The sequence below is a fragment of the Aquarana catesbeiana genome, linkage group LG13, assembly GCF_042186555.1.
Source record: "Aquarana catesbeiana isolate 2022-GZ linkage group LG13, ASM4218655v1, whole genome shotgun sequence".
Lineage (NCBI taxonomy): Eukaryota > Metazoa > Chordata > Amphibia > Anura > Ranidae > Aquarana > Aquarana catesbeiana.
In genome coordinates, this window is record NC_133336.1 from 11684813 (window position 1) to 11700517 (window position 15705).

General features: G+C 47.1%; 1 protein-coding gene across 2 annotated transcripts in view; it reads right to left on the reverse strand.

Annotated features, from left to right (window-relative positions):
* LOC141117035 (uncharacterized) overlaps positions 1-15705 on the reverse strand; it is a 96412-nt gene continuing 80707 nt past the window's right edge. For both annotated transcript variants that reach the window (XM_073609616.1, XM_073609615.1), the window contains 4 exons: positions 10813-10955; positions 8542-8623; positions 7191-7245; positions 1-1185 (listed from right to left, as the gene is read on the reverse strand). In XM_073609616.1, coding sequence (XP_073465717.1) covers positions 1073-1185; positions 7191-7245; positions 8542-8623; positions 10813-10955 — 393 coding nt within the window. In that variant the 3' untranslated portion in view covers positions 1-1072. The remainder of the gene's footprint in view (positions 1186-7190; positions 7246-8541; positions 8624-10812; positions 10956-15705) is intronic.

Sequence of the window (15705 nt, forward strand, 5' to 3'; positions counted from 1 at the left end):
AAAAAAAAAAAAACATTTCACGTCATTTTGAAGATGCTTTAATGAGGGGGTTAAAAAGAAGTATGGGTTTGGGTTTTTTTTTTTTCCCCCCAATCATACTTACCTAGGTGGACCGATGCTGCATTTGTCCCCCCTGAGAGCCGAGCGATCGAACACCACGGATGGCTCGGTTCTCTCACCTTCCCGAGAAGAGAGCTGCTGACCTTCAATCAGCATCTCTCCCGCTCTGCTCTTCCACGCTCATTGGAGCGCTGGGCTGCAGAGGGGCGGGGGAGCGGGGAGCTGAGAGGCCGAGACAGGTGCCAGTCCAGGCATTTGGCGGATCCCGACTTCCATTGTGGACGGATTCCTGCAAAGTCAGCAGAGAGCGCTCTCTACTGAAAAAAGATCACAGAAGTGCAAAACGAATTGCACCCCCCGTGACCCATAGAGGAAGCCCAGCCAAACAAGCCAGGCTGGACTTCTCCTTTAAGTCTATGTCATTAAAGAGGAACCGCAGTCTGCTCACATAATTTGTAATAAATACATCTTTTGCCATTCTGAAGCTTCCCTCCAATCACTTTGCATGTTATTTTATATATACTGTGATTCTGTACTTGCCAAATATGGTGCAGAAATCTCCCTCCACTGAGTCTGGCCGCAGCCATTTTAACTGTGGGCAGCTGAAGCTGCTGCCTGTTCACTTCCTGGATTTACACAGGCACACACCTCCAGCTCTGCAGCGCTCATTGGCCCTCTTATAACTCATCTCCCCTCCTTTCCTGGCAAACTCTCAGGACAGTGAGAGAGAGCTGTGCATGATGTCATAAGCCTAGGCTTTTTAGCAGACAAGAAACAGGAAGTGGGCTGTATAAGGTATTTACTGGCAATAAAAAAAAAGTTTTACTTTTCAAAGTTAAAACAACAAAAAGGGCAGAAGATTTAATAGATGGAAAGTTGAAAAAAAATGACTGAAGGTTCCGCTGGAAGTGGTGCATACCATGGATGTAGCCTGGCCTGCCCACGCCAAGAATTAAAAAGGTCTGCATGTTCAGTATATAAATAATTTATAAAAACCGGGCACTCCGAGGTTCTAGCTCTCATCAGAAAAGGAGTTCGAAAAATAATAATCTTTTTCTTCCTCGTCCGAGTCGTTCGACTCATCCGGTTTGAAGAGTTTTGCAATCACCGATGTGTCTCTGGAGCCTAAATGTGGCACAATAGGGAAGAGGACCAAGAACAGTTGTGAGATTAGGTAAGACATTATAGAAGACACAAGCTGTGACCCCCCCATATACATTTTTATTATACAGAGATAAAACAAAGTGGCATACCAGAGTCTTTATAAAAAATAAGAGCAATGTAGTAATAAAAACTGGATTCTTTGTACTCACTGTAAAATCCCTCGGAGTTCATTGATGGACACAGCCTCTCTTCTCTTCAAATTCATGACTGATCATGTTTAATAGTGCCACCTACCAGGAGTAGGACACTAGGCAGGAAAAACCTTGGCACCTCCTAAGGGCAATCCTCTGTGCATAAAAACCCGTCTCACTGCATAGCCCACTAGTTTGTAACGAGGGGTGGGTAAACCAAACAAAAACAACCACCAGGCAAACCAGCACCACCCCAAAGGGGGCCTACAACATCCCCAAACCGCAGGCTACAAAACTTGCGGTCAAAACTAGCATTCAAAGAAGCCAACATATCAATGGTGTACAAAATTTTGGAAAAACACGCAGACAACCAGGTCACCACAGCACAAACCTGAGACACAGGCGCACAATGTCAGAACGCCCAAGAAACACAAACTGCCCTGGCGTAAGGCGCTGCCACCGGGAAGAGGCATCCACCTCCCAATGGCAGACCGCCAAAATCGTTAGCCGAACCCAAGGGTGATAGCGGCCAAAAGGGGCCCCACATGTCTTTCCTTGGACCAACTGTGAGCCCCAAAAGAAAGGTGAATCTCCGAATGGAGGCTGTAGCAGATAAACATACCCGAATCTTCGAGGGCAACTCCAAGAAATGAAACACCATTGTGATAGGATGCAACGGCCAAGGATACAAGAAAAGAAAGACCATGTCCGCAAGCAGGCATAAAACCTACCCATAATCCGGGAGAAAGGAAGAAGGTGAACAAAGAACCACTCGTCTTGGTGTACAACAAGATAGGATGGCCTACAGGACAGGGCTGCCGGCTTGGGCACACTTCGTGTGGAATTAATGGCAACCAGGAAGCCCCTTGCTCAGAGAGAATAGACAAGGAAATAGCTTGATGCTCTCCAAAGGAAGCTTCTGGAGAACCAAATGCAAAGGCCCACGGTGACAGGAATATTATGACTTGCAGCTCTAGAAAACATAAAATGGACAGTCCCTTCAGAGTTCAACGACTGAGCCCAGGGCTCCTCGCCAGCCAGACTACCATCCCATGGAGAGGGAGAAAAAGACCTCCCATACCCAAGATCGGGGTCACCAGAGGCAGAAGGCCCTCATCGACCCATCTAGATCTGCCCCATATCAATAGAATTTGCTGCCGCAGAGACCTAGTATGAAACTCTGCATACGGGACCACCTTGAAGGTGGATACCATTAGACCCAGACTCCTCATGCAAAAAGCCAGGGTAGCCCACAGATGGACCAAAACAGGCTGCCCACAGTCCGAAAGCTTACGGAGGTTAACCGTTGAAAGAAACCTCTTAACCTGCTCTGCATCGAGAAGCATACTCAGATAGTCCAGATCACGGATCTTTAAACTAAGGCCCTCCAGCTGTTGTGGAACTACACATCCCATGAGGCATTGTAAAACTCTAAAATTCACAGACATGACTAGGCATGATGGGAATTGTAGTTCCTGAACAACTGGAGGGCCATAGTTTGAAGACCCCTGGTCCAGATGCATGGTCAGGAGAAAAGGCAGACTTCTTGAGGTTCAAAATCCATCCAAAATCCTAATGGGAACGCTAGGTGACCTGGGCGCTGTTCAGTAAGGCCACAAGAGTCTCCGCTCAGGAGAACAAATTAGCAAGGCACCTGAGCACAGCAATCCCCTGTTGTCCCAGCAAGACAAGGACCAGGTCCAGAACTGTGCTGAATACCCTGGAGCAGAGGCGAGGTCAAAAGAGAAAGCGTAACGAGCTGGCAATGCACGTTCCCAGTTGCAAAGCACAGAAAAACACAGGTGCCCTCTTGCAGATAGGGACGTACAGATCTATCTCCCTGATATCTACAGAGGACAGAAAAACCCCCTGATAAGGGGAGGCAACCACGGGCAAGTAAATTCCATCTTGAACTTTGGAACCCACACAAAGGCGTTCAAGGCCTTGAGGTCCCAAAACCAGGAATAGATTTGGAGTACAAACCCCCCCCCAAAATGGTACCATGTCCGTTCTGATATCGGAACCATCTTGCGCATCATGCAGCAGGTCTCACTGCACCGAGTACAGAGCCCAAAGGCACTGGAGTTGGTGGAACGGAAAGAAATCTGACCTTGTAACCGGACGTCACCAGATTGTGAAACCACTCCCCAGAAAATGAGGGGACCCTGGCCTGTAAACCAGCACAGGCAACCCCCCCACTCCTGAGACGGGTGGGGCAAAACTTCAAGCGGGGGACGGCCTTATCCACAGCTAAGAGAACCAATGGATACAGAAGCGCCAAACACTGCCAAGGGGCCCAACGGGGAACTGGGTCCTTACTCCTGAACACCAAGCAGAACAACTGGTGGCATATGCAGAGAGAGGGGGTTTTACAGAGGACTGCCCATAGGAGCTTCTGAGCTTTTTTCCTGCCTAGTGTCCTACCCTGGTAAGTAACAAAATAGATATTTGCCAGCACAAAATGGATTAAAAAAAAGTGGCGTCCAAACGGATTATTTATTGCAGGAGCACAACACAAGGAGAGTGCAATGTTTCGGAGTCACGCAGGACCCCTTCGTCAGACAGGTAATCAGTTTGGACGCCACTTTTGTTGATCCATGGTGTGCTGGCCAAATATCTACTTTGTGACTTGAACCAGTATCCAGCTGGTTGTTGCTGCAGCACCCAAACTTTGAGAGCTTATCCAGGAACGTGTGCGATGGGAATATGAAGTACTACTCCTGGTAAGCGCCATAAAACCCAATCATTCACGAATGTAAAGAGAACAGGTTGTGTCCTTCAGTGAATGAAAGAAAATCTGCTGCATATGACTGATTCAGTGCTGGCAGCTTGCATTTCCAAACTAGTTTCAGTATACAGTACTAGTCCTCTACAAACAGCAGCTCAGAAAGCAGTTCCAAGTGGGCAGACTCGTGTGTGATAAAGGTACAAGGTGCAAAATAGTCTGATGGAGGCTGAAGCCATTGAACAGAGGGGGAGGGTAGAGGCACAAACCACGAGAGAGGTGTTAAATAAGAGCCTATTACAGCTTTGGGAATTGTTTGGGAGAGAACACAGTTCTTCCTCACTGATTTGGCATAGAAACCTGATTCTCAATATTAATATTCAGGAACATTGCGTCTTCATATTCATGACTACTTAGGTTATGCTGCTACCTTCAGGTGAATAATGGACACTGGCCAAATATATAAAAAAACAAAAACGCCACAGATCACTGCCCAGATATTACTCTGCTAAACCTGTGTCCTTAGGAGATGTATGCGTCTGAAGATCCCTCCCTGTGAGGATTAGCCCGGGTTTTTACTGCCTGTTCTGTACATCCGTGCTTTTGAAGGAAACAGCTTTATCCGGATCAGTCACCTATCGCCCTGGGGTCCAGTACTCACACTCTGCTATGCAAGAACTGAGATGGCCTGTAAAGCTGTTGTTCGGTGCTGGGCAGCAATCGCCATGATACCAAGAGATCCTTGAGGTCCCTCCTTGGCCATATGTCTTGGTTTGGGTTAGTGAACTGTGAAATGGTTGGAATACAAACCAAGAGACCTCTCCCCCCCCCCCCCTCCGGTGCGGGTGCAAGGAGCCCTTGGAAAACCAGTCTTTCCAGGGCCACAAAGAAAACTGCTCTTCTATGTGAATCCAAGGGTACCCTTAAGTGTATAAAGCGGGGAGGGGGAAGCAATGAAACTCCTGTTAGTAGCTTTTGGACACTACGCTGCAGACCCAGTCCTCTGACTTACCAAGTCCAGATGGCCGTGAAAGGCCAACAGACATCCCCCAAACTGCACGAGTAGTGGGACCCCTTTACTGCGAGGATTTTCCAGGACCAGAGGACTTGAGGGTCCAGTCTTTGTCAAGGAACTGGGATGTAAGCTTGGCATGGAACCCCAAGGCTTGTTGCTTATGAAAGGAATTCCATTTGAATGCCGGGTTTCTGACCTGTCATCTTTGCTTTCTTCTTTAGGGATGAGAGTGCTTCTATCCACAGTCACCTTCTGGATGAAGGTATCCAAGGATGGTCCAAACAAGCATTCACCCTGAAGCTGCAAAGCTGCTCCTACCTGAGAGGTGGATGCCTTAAAGGGGGCCTCTAATCTTATTCATGACATCATAAAAAGACAGAGACCTCACGCACCAGGGTCTTACTGATACAGAAAATAGAGTCAACAACTGAAGAACCCCATTTCTTGTAAATGTCTTCCTCCATAGGATAATGATGAGCAAAACACTTGCAGTGAAAACACCTTCTCCGGGTGTCCAATCTGCATATATACCTTTTTGCACATAAGTGCGCACTGAAAAAGACTTGGAACTTTTTGGCAGCTGCCAGGACCCAAAACCAAATTAATTTAGGGGAAAAGGATTCCTAAAGCAGTAAACTCCAGGTTAGAAGCCCACAGTTAGCTTCTTGGCAGATGCGGTGCGCAATGTGACTGACAGCCCCAGACTTTGAGATTCCCCGTGGAAGAGCTCATCTACAGAGGATTCCTGATCACCAAAAGCTTCCTTCTCTTCATGAGGATTTTCCTCCAATTCTTCATCATCTGTAAAAAGGGAAGGGAAGGAGAGCACCTACATTTGCATCCCAGGTGTTCCAAACCAGTGAGAACCTCTGAGAGCTGATTATGCAATCTAGATACGGCTGCAGAAAAGTCCTCCCTGGACACAAAGGAAGTGGAGAATTGTGCTCCCACAAGGCAGGGAAAATAGCATATGGGTCGGGATTCAGAATTAATCTGACCCTTTGGGGAGCGATTGCAGGGCGAACTGAAAGAGGGATTTGGGAGCTCATCCAATTGTTCATCTCCCAACCTCTCTGCCTGCACAAGCCTATGGCTTGCTGAGGTTTAATAGGCCTGTAAAACCAAGAAGGGAGGGGCCACCTAGCTGGGGGAGGGGTGACCAGCCTTTGCCAGAACACCAATGTGGCAACTCACTCCCACAGAAGTGTCCCAATACTTGCTGTGCCCTAAGCAGAGGCCGCATTGCAGGGCTGAGACAGTTTCACGGTCCATCAATGAGTCATTCTGCATTTCCGGAATACCAGGAGCTGAGAATTTCATGCCTGAGAAAAAAAGCAGATGCGGACGATGATGATGTCATGATGGACCTCCGGCTTCTGAGCTTCACCACTGCCATATGTGACTTTACAATGAAAAACTGCCTAAAAATCACCCTCACCAGGCTGTAGTGACCAATCCGGAGGAAGCCCTTAACGACCCAAGCAGGGGTGTTAGGGATAGGCCAAAAAAATCTGGAACTAAGCCCTTGAAAGCAGTAGGTACATCCATCACCTAAGGACACTAGCTTAAAAAAAAATGGAGGCTAGCTGAGCTGAGAGGAGTTATATTTGGCCAGTGTTTAGTCACGTGAAGGTGGCAGCCTAACCCAAGTATTCATGAATGAAGCCCTCGGTGTCCTGTGATGTATGAGAAAGAAATGGGTGTTTATGATACACCGTTTTGTTTTTTTTCCCCACACAGATGGAACTTTAATGTGTAGGCAGGACCTAGCTCTGGTGTTAAATCTGTTAAATAAAGCGCGCCAAACGCCAATAAGAGTATTTGCATTGAACAGCAGGCTTCTAGATGGACAACACTATGCTCAAAAGTAAAAGCAGAACTGTGGCCCTAAATAAGTATTTCCTGGCTAGTAAAAGGAAAGCGAGACATTATGTGGTACTTACATGTGAAACGTTTTAACTTATAAAAAAAAAAAAAAAAAATTGTCAAATGGCTGACAAGCTCACTTTAAAAACATAAAAAACAAACAAAAAAGTGTTAAAACACACATGAAAAAATCTGGCACAGCCAAGTTCACGTTTATATCAATAATTACCTTTCCCCAAGGAGGTCAGCCTTCGAGAAGTTGGCGTCGCTTGGATCTTGGATCCCTAACAAGAAATAAAATGACAATATCATATAATATAATATAAGACATCATATGATATCATAACATCTTGCAAAATTTCCTTTATAAGATGGCAATATTAGGAGATGGCAATTCTATTTTGCCAATTCAGAATATTCAACTTGTGTATAAATCCATGCAACCAGTTACCAAAGGGCTCCCTACACGTTGGGTGCTGGTCATGAAAAACGGGGACCTGCTTTTGACAGGTCCCTCTCCCCACTTCCGGGAGAGGGCACCGCCCCTCGGAAGTTCGCCCCCTCCTTTGCTGCCGGGGGTGTGTGTGTGTGTGGAGCGGATATCCTGTCCCCACTTCCGGGAGCAACGCCCATTGACGTCACCGCTCGGCCCCCTCCTCCTCCCCCAGACGTGGGGCCTTTAGTAGAGAGGAACGGAGCCTCGCACATGCGCAGTAGGGTTCCCGGCATGAAGCCGCAAGGCTATACCGCAGGGTTCCCTGACCCGCAATGGTGCCGACATCACTGGACTCCAGGACAGGTAAGTGTCCAATTATTAAAAGCCAGCAGCTGCAGTATGTGTAGCCGCTGGCTTTTCATTTTTTTGCAGTGGTGGGCGGACCTCCACTTAAAAGCAGATTTCCACCCAAAAGTGGAACTTCTGCTTATTTGCTCCCTCCCCGCCTCAGGTGCCACATTTGGTAACTTTCAGGGGGGACCTGCTTTTGACAGGTCCCTGTACCCACTTACGGGAGACGGCCCCCCCTCTCGGAAGTTCGGCCCCCCCTCCTCCGGGCCAATTAGAAAGCGCAGCATGCTTCACACATGCGCAGTACGCAGTAGGTAGGCGGCCGTGAAGCCAAATGGCTTCGCGGACGGTTTCCCTTAGTGGAGATGGCGGCGGCAGAAGATCTGCTGGGGTGCCGACATAGTGGGCTCCCTGGTAAGTGTCCATATAATAAAAGTCAGCAGCTGCAGTATTTGTAGCTACTGTGTTAATTCCCCCCCCCCCTCAGGCTGGAACTCCGCTTTAACCACTTGCCTACCGGGCACTTTTCACCCCCTTCCTGCCCAGGACAATTTTCAGCTTTCAGCGCTCTCACACTTCGAATGACAATTGCGCGGTCATGTAACATTGTACCCAAACTAAATTTTTATCATTTGTCTGTATTATAAAACTAAAAATAAAATAAATTTTTGGCAGTGCACGTCTATTTTCTACCCCCTGTTGGTCACAGTCCGGCCCTCTTAAACTCTGAAGGACAAAAAACTGTCCCTTTGTTTAGAATGTTTGGAGACCCCTGACTATAAAAGATACATACCGCTTTCTTGTTTATGAAGACCCTAAACTGTGGATGCTTTAAGCTTTTCTGGAGTCTGTAGACATACTTTTCATTGTTAGATCTGCAATAATAAAAACACATTGTTGACACAAAAATACAAAACTGCTGAACACACAAGTCCCCAATCACCCGAGTCCTAAACACGACTATCACAGTTTCTATTGTTTAACCAATTCCCATCCTCCGGAGCGACAATATCTTACTCATCGCTGCAACAATCATTAAAATACATATATATATTTATTTTTTGAGCAAGCGATAAGCTTTCATGTAAAAGTGATCCAAGCAGCTACGCAGCCACTCCATCACTTTAATGGCTAGTTTACACCTGCTTCAAAACAAGACTCCGGACAGGGTTTGTTAAAGCTTTCTGAACGCCAGTCATGGCCCCGTCACTAAATAAAATGGTTAGCTTACAGTCCGGTTTACACCTTGCTTTTGCTTCGATGAGCCTTTGGCGGAGCTTCGATGAGCCTTTGGTGGAGCTTCGATGAGGCTTTGGTGGAGCTTCGATGAGCCTTTGGTGGAGCTTCGATGAGGCTTCAAGCGAGCTTTGTCATAGACTTCTATGGGGGCTTTGAAGATGCTTTGAAGCACCTCTAAAGCTACATGGGATATAATTTTTTAAGCAAAGCCAAGGCAGAGCAAAAGCAAGGTGTAAACAGGACTGTAAGCTAACCATTTTATTTAAATGACAGGAGTTTTGACTGGCGTTCAGAGAGCTATAACAAAGCCTGTCCTAAGCCTTGTTTTGAAGCAAAGTGTAAACCACTCCTAAAGGAGCCCTTAGGGCTCCTTCACACTTGCTTCGGCTTCAATGCACATTATTAAAGCTCCTACTGCTTCAACAAGCTTTTATGATGTGTTTTTGAGGCTCCGATGAGGCTTCAGTGATGCTATTTTGAAGCTTGGCAGATGCCCTGTGTGTCTGTTGGTATCTCACACCTGCAATTTTTCCAGAACAAAGCGAAGCTAAAGCTGAATTAAAGCCTCTCAAAAGCCGCAGGTGCTTCAAGCCAGCTTTGTCATAGACTTCTATGGAGGCTTTGATGGCCAGGAAGCCAACACTGCACACCGCTAATCACAGGCAGTGAAACGTTTCCCGGTCCGCAGCTACACAGATCGGGAAATGTCTCCCCGCCTTAGCGGTGTGTATTGTCGGCTTCTTGGCGGGATCGGGCAAGGTGGGTTGTGTCTAGGAACAAACCCGAGCCCATCCCTACTTGCAGCACAAGTTCTAGTTGAGACTTTTCCAAATTTGTAGCAATTTTGCATTGCAAGCCTCTAGCACAGCCTTTCTCAACCAGGGTTCCAAGGAACTCTAGGGTTCTTCAAGAGGTTGCTAAGGCTTCCTTGAGCAATGAGCAATTTCTGCCTCTCAGGTATGTGCTCACTGACACCATTGATCTTTTTATCCGTAAAAGGGGTAATTCTTCCCAATGACCACAAGTGTAAGAGATATTCTTCCTATTGACCATCACACTAACATATCATGAGTTGTAGATATAATAATTTTTAGCAGGCGTTCCCCAAGACCAGAAAGTTATTTCAAGGGATCTTCTGTGTTGAAAGGTTGAGAAAGTCTGCTCTAGCAAGAGCAAAGTTGCAGTGGTGAGTCTACAACAAGAGCTCTGCAAGTCTACAGCATGAAAATTCAGCCACAGCGACCCCCTGTGGTGGGATGACCATCGCACAACATAACTCAACCAGAACCAGAAAGTTGATCTGGAGTCATAGCAAATGCGGACTTGCTGCAATTGTGCAACAAACTTGTGAAGCCGAACAAGTCTATCAATAGCTTAGAAAATCATTTTCAAACTTGCAGCACAATTGCTTGTTATCTGGGAAACTGGGACAAAACCCGAGGTTGTGCTGCCACAGAGAATTTCTGGGAAAAAAAGGTTTCTGGTAGTGCTTTGAAGCCCCACTAAAGCGACATGGGGTATCATTTTTGAAGAGAAGCAAAGTGTAAACAGGACTGTAAGCTCACCATTTTATTTAGTGACAGGAGCTTTGACTGGTGTTCAGAGAGCTTTAACAAAGCCTGTCCGAAGCCTTGTTTTAAAGCAAAGTGTAAACTAATCCTTACAGGTGGTGCAAGTAATTTTCTAGCAAAAAAAATACGTATTTTAACCTGTAAGCAACAAATGTCAGAAATAAGCTGAGGCATGAAAAGGATAAAGAAAACATTAGATGTGCCACACACATCCTTGCCAAGTCCTATATACATAAAGAGGATCGTATCTTCACCTATCGATTGTGCCCAGCATTCCAGGAGAGATGTGATTAGACTCGGGGGTATAAGCCAGAGGAAAGATACCAGAGGAAGAAGATGGAGATTGCGCATCCAGGTAGAAGTCGTCATCCTCCGTGTTGTGCATCATTGATGGTAGCTATAAGTGTATAAGACAAAGAGAACAGGCTGCAGTTATCACAATATGTAATAAAATACAATACATTTGTTGCTGCTAGATTAGGTCTATAATTACGGTATTTATTGGCGTATAACACGCACATTCATTTTAAGAGGGAAGTTTCAAGAAAAAAAAAAAACTTTACATTTTAAATAAAGAACTTTGAAGCAAAATAAGGGTCAGTGCCCATCTGCAGCCTCATCAGTCCACATCAATGCAGCCTCACCATTGCCATCAATGCAGCCGCCTCACCATTGCCTTCAATGCAGCTGCCTCACCATTGCCTTCAATGCAGCTGCCTCACAATTGCCTTCAATGCAGCTGCCTCACCCATTGCCTTCAATACAGCTGCCTCACCATTGCCTTCAATGCAGCTGCCTCACCATTGCCTTCAATACAGCTGCCTCACCATTGCCATCAATGCAGCAGCCTCAACATTGCCATCAATGCAGCAGCCTCACCATTGCCATCAATGCAGCAGCCTCACCATTGCCATCAATGCAGCCGCCTCACCATTGCCTTCAATGCAGCCGCCTCACCATTGCCTTCAATGCAGCCGCCTCACCATTGCCTTCAATGCAGCTGCCTCACCATTGCCTTCAATGCAGCTGCCTCACCATTGCCTTCAATGCAGCTGCCTCACCATTGCCTTCAATGCAGCTGCCTCACAATTGCCTTCAATGCAGCTGCCTCACCATTGCCATCAATACAGCTGCCTCACCATTGCCTTCAATACAGCTGCCTCACCATTGCCTTCAATACAGCTGCCTCACCATTGCCTTCAATACAGCTGCCTCACCATTGCCTTCAATACAGCTGCCTCACCATTGCCTTCAATACAGCTGCCTCACCATTGCCTTCAATACAGCTGCCTCACCATTGCCTTCAATACAGCTGCCTCACCATTGCCATCAATGCAGCAGCCTCACCATTGCCATCAATGCAGCAGCCTCACCATTGCCATCAATGCAGCAGCCTCACCATTGCCATCAATGCAGCAGCCTCACCATTGCCATCAATGCAGCAGCCTCACCATTGCCATCAATGCAGCAGCCTCACCATTGCCATCAATGCAGCAGCCTCACCATTGCCTTCAATGCTGCAGCCTCACCATTGCCTTCAATGCCGCAGCCTCACCATTGCCTTTAATGCAGCAGCCTCACCATTGCCTTCAATGCTGCAGCCTCACTATTGCCATCAATGCAGCAGCCTCACCATTGCCTTCAATGCCGCAGCCTCACCATTGCCTTCAATGCCGCAGCCTCACCATTGCCTTCAATGCCGCAGCCTCACCATTGCCATCAATGCCGCAGCCTCACCATTGCCATCAATGCAGCAGCCTCACCATTGCCATCAATGCAGCAGCCTCACCATTGCCATCAATGCAGCAGCCTCACCATTGCCATCAATGCTGCAGCCTCACCATTGCCATCAGTGCAGCCTGATCGATGCCCATCTGCAGTCTAGAGGGGACAGGGAGGGGGCCGGGACGAGCGCCAACAGATTACATACAGTGAGAATCTCCTATGATAGACAGAACAGTGGTCCAATGGCGGCCCAGGAGATAAGACTTCCTATTACAGAGGCCGCCAAGTAAACAGGAGATTCTCACCGTACGTAATCTGATGGTGCTCGCCACGCCCCCCTCCCTGTCCCCTCTGAGGCAGCTAAAACTGAAGTATCGGCGTATAACACGCACACGCTATCTGCACCCGATTTTCAGGGTGGAAAAGTGCGTGTTATACGCCAATAAATACAGTCTATTTACCAGTAACTTTTTCTCAGAAATTCTCTGTGGCAGCACAACCTCGGGTTTTGTCCCAGTTTCCCAGATAACAAGCAATGTTTGAAAATGATTTTCTAAGCTATTGCTAGACTTGTCCGTCTTCACGAGTTTGTTGCAAAATTGCAGCAAGTCCGCATTTGCACAACTCCAGATCAACTTTCTGGTTCTGGTTGAGTTATGTTGTGCGATAGTCATCCCACCACAAGAGGTCGCTGTGGCTGAATTATCATGCTGTAGACTTGCAGAGCTCTTGCTGTAGACTCACCACTGCAACGTTGCTCTTGCTAGAGACTTTGCAATGCAAATTTGCTACAAAATTTGGAAAAGTCTCAACTAGAACTTGTGCTGCAAGTGCTCTGCATGTAGAGATGGGCTCGGGTTTGTACGGGATCCTAGACCCAACCCACCTTGCCCGATCCCGCCAGGAAGCCGACAATGCACACTGCTAAGGCAGGGAGACATTTCCGATCTGTGAAGCTGCGGACCGGGAAACGTCTCACTGCCTGTGATTTGCTGTGTGCAGTGTCGGTAGTGCTGTTGCAGAGGAAGGGCAGGAGGAGAAGTAGTTGACATAGGATTTTTGTACAAAATCCGTTATCCTGCCACCTACAGGAGGATTGGACAGTGGCAAAAACACTGTAGGCCATCATACTTACTAACCCCACTTATTACCAGAATGCCACAGTTTTGTAGCAGCACCAAATCACATTATCATAAACACACAGGTGGGACATAGCTACATAATAGGTGAGGTTGAAAAAAGACACAAGTCCATCAAGTGCAACCTATGTGCGTGATTATATGTCAGTATTACATTGTATATCCCTGTATGTTGCGGTCATTCAGGTGATTATCTAATAGTTTTTTTAAACTATCGATGCTCCCCGCTGAGACCACCGCTTGTGGAAGGGAATTCCACATCCTTGCCGCTCTTACAGTAAAGAACCCTCTACGTAGTTTAAGGTTAAACCTCTTTTCTTCTAATCTTAATGAGTGGCCACGAGTCTTATTAAACTCCCTTCCACGGAAAAGTTTTCTCCCTATTGTGGGGTCACCAGTACGGTATTTGTATAATGAAATCATATCCCCTCTCAAGCGTCTCTTCTCCAGAGAGAATAAGTTCAGAGCTCACAACCTTTCCTCATAACCATTTTTTTCAAAGCTTTTCACAAAAAAAACAAAACAAAAAAAAAAAAACACAGTGACGATTAACTACCACAAAAAGAAAGCTCTATTTGTGTGAAAAAAAAAAAGATAAAAATGTCATATGTGTACAGTGTAGCATGACCGCGCAATTGTCAAAGTGACAGCGCTGAAAGGTGAAAATTGTTCTGGGCAGGAAGGGGGGTAAAAGTGCCCGATACTGAAGGGGTTAAAATTGATTGCCGAGAAGCATTAGAATCAAAGTGCCAAAATAAAAAACGACCACCGCCCAAATCTTCTGCCCACTGAACTGCATAGAGCGCAATCAATGCCATGTGGATAGTGGCGTTTAAAGCAAGGAACCAGATTCCATATACAGGAAAACCCGGTCTTATCCTATTCACGATGCTGGACCCAAAAAGATCCAAGCTTCGCCCAGCACGGTGGGCATACCCACGAAAGGGGATCTTCAGGGTCTTGGAACCACAGTCTATGGACTTGTATAACATCCTGCAGCTAACTTTACATGTTACACTTCCTGCCAAGGAAAGCACCTTACACAGGATCCAGTGCCAGAAGGAAAAACATTACAGCCCCACAGAAGGAACCAAGGGTAGCCAGTCCAGAAACTGCTAGGTTTTTCATTCCAGAAGCATGCTTGTAATCCAAGGCACTAATATACATCAAAGCGAGTTTCCCCATAAGAAAAAATGGAAACTCAGATGATTTGTTCCACAACCACTGCTGGTGTATGCAGTACTATATGTGGCCAGAGGTGTGGGGGCGCTGGAGCATGCAGTACTGTATATGTCCAGAGGTGCGGGTCGCTGGAGTATGCAGTACTGTATGTGTCCAGAGGTGTGGGGGCACTGGAGTATGCAGTACTGTATGTGTCCAGAGGTGTGGGGGCGCTGGAGCATGCAGTACTGTATATGTCCAGAGGTGCGGGTCGCTGGAGTATTCAGTACTGTATATGTCCAGAGGTATGGGTCGCTGGAGTATTCAGTACTGTATATGTCCAGAGGTGCGGGTCGCTGGAGTATGCAGTACTGTATATGTCCAGAGGTATGGGTCGCTGGAGTATGCAGTACTGTATGTGTCCAGAGGTGTGGGGGTGCTGGAGTATGAAGTACTTATGTGGCCAGAGGTGCGGGGGCGCTGGAGTATGCAGTACTGTATATGTCCAGAGGTGCGGGGGCACTGGAGCATGCAGTACTGTATATGTCCAGAGGTGCGGGGGCACTGGAGCATGCAGTACTGTATATGTCCAGAGGTGCGGGTCGCTGGAGTATTCAGTACTGTATGTGTCCAGAGGTGTGGGGGTGCTGGAGTATGAAGTACTTATGTGGCCAGAGGTGCGGGGGCGCTGGAGTATGCAGTACTGTATGTGGGCAGAGGAGAGGGGGCGCTGGAGTAAGCTATACTGCATGTGGCCAGAGGTGCGGGGGGCACTGGTGACGCTCGGAGACACATAAGAACTGTTGACACTTTTGGGTGCTCCAGTGCATGTTACGCCCGCCCCACCCAGCTCGGAGTGTCTCCGAGTTCTCCGGGAAGCACTGGGAGCCACCAGCGCCCCTGGAGCTCTGGCTACATACAGTAATACATACACCAGCGGCTTGAGTCCTGCTGGTCTTGCGAGACAATGCTCGCAAATCAAGTCAGGATTTAAAAAAAAATATATAGCTCGTCTTGCTAAAGCTCGTTACTTGCAAACCGAGGTATCACTGTATATCTAAAATCATGGTTTTTGTACCTGGAGTTGAGCTTTAAAAAAAAAAAAAAAGAACAAGTTAATGT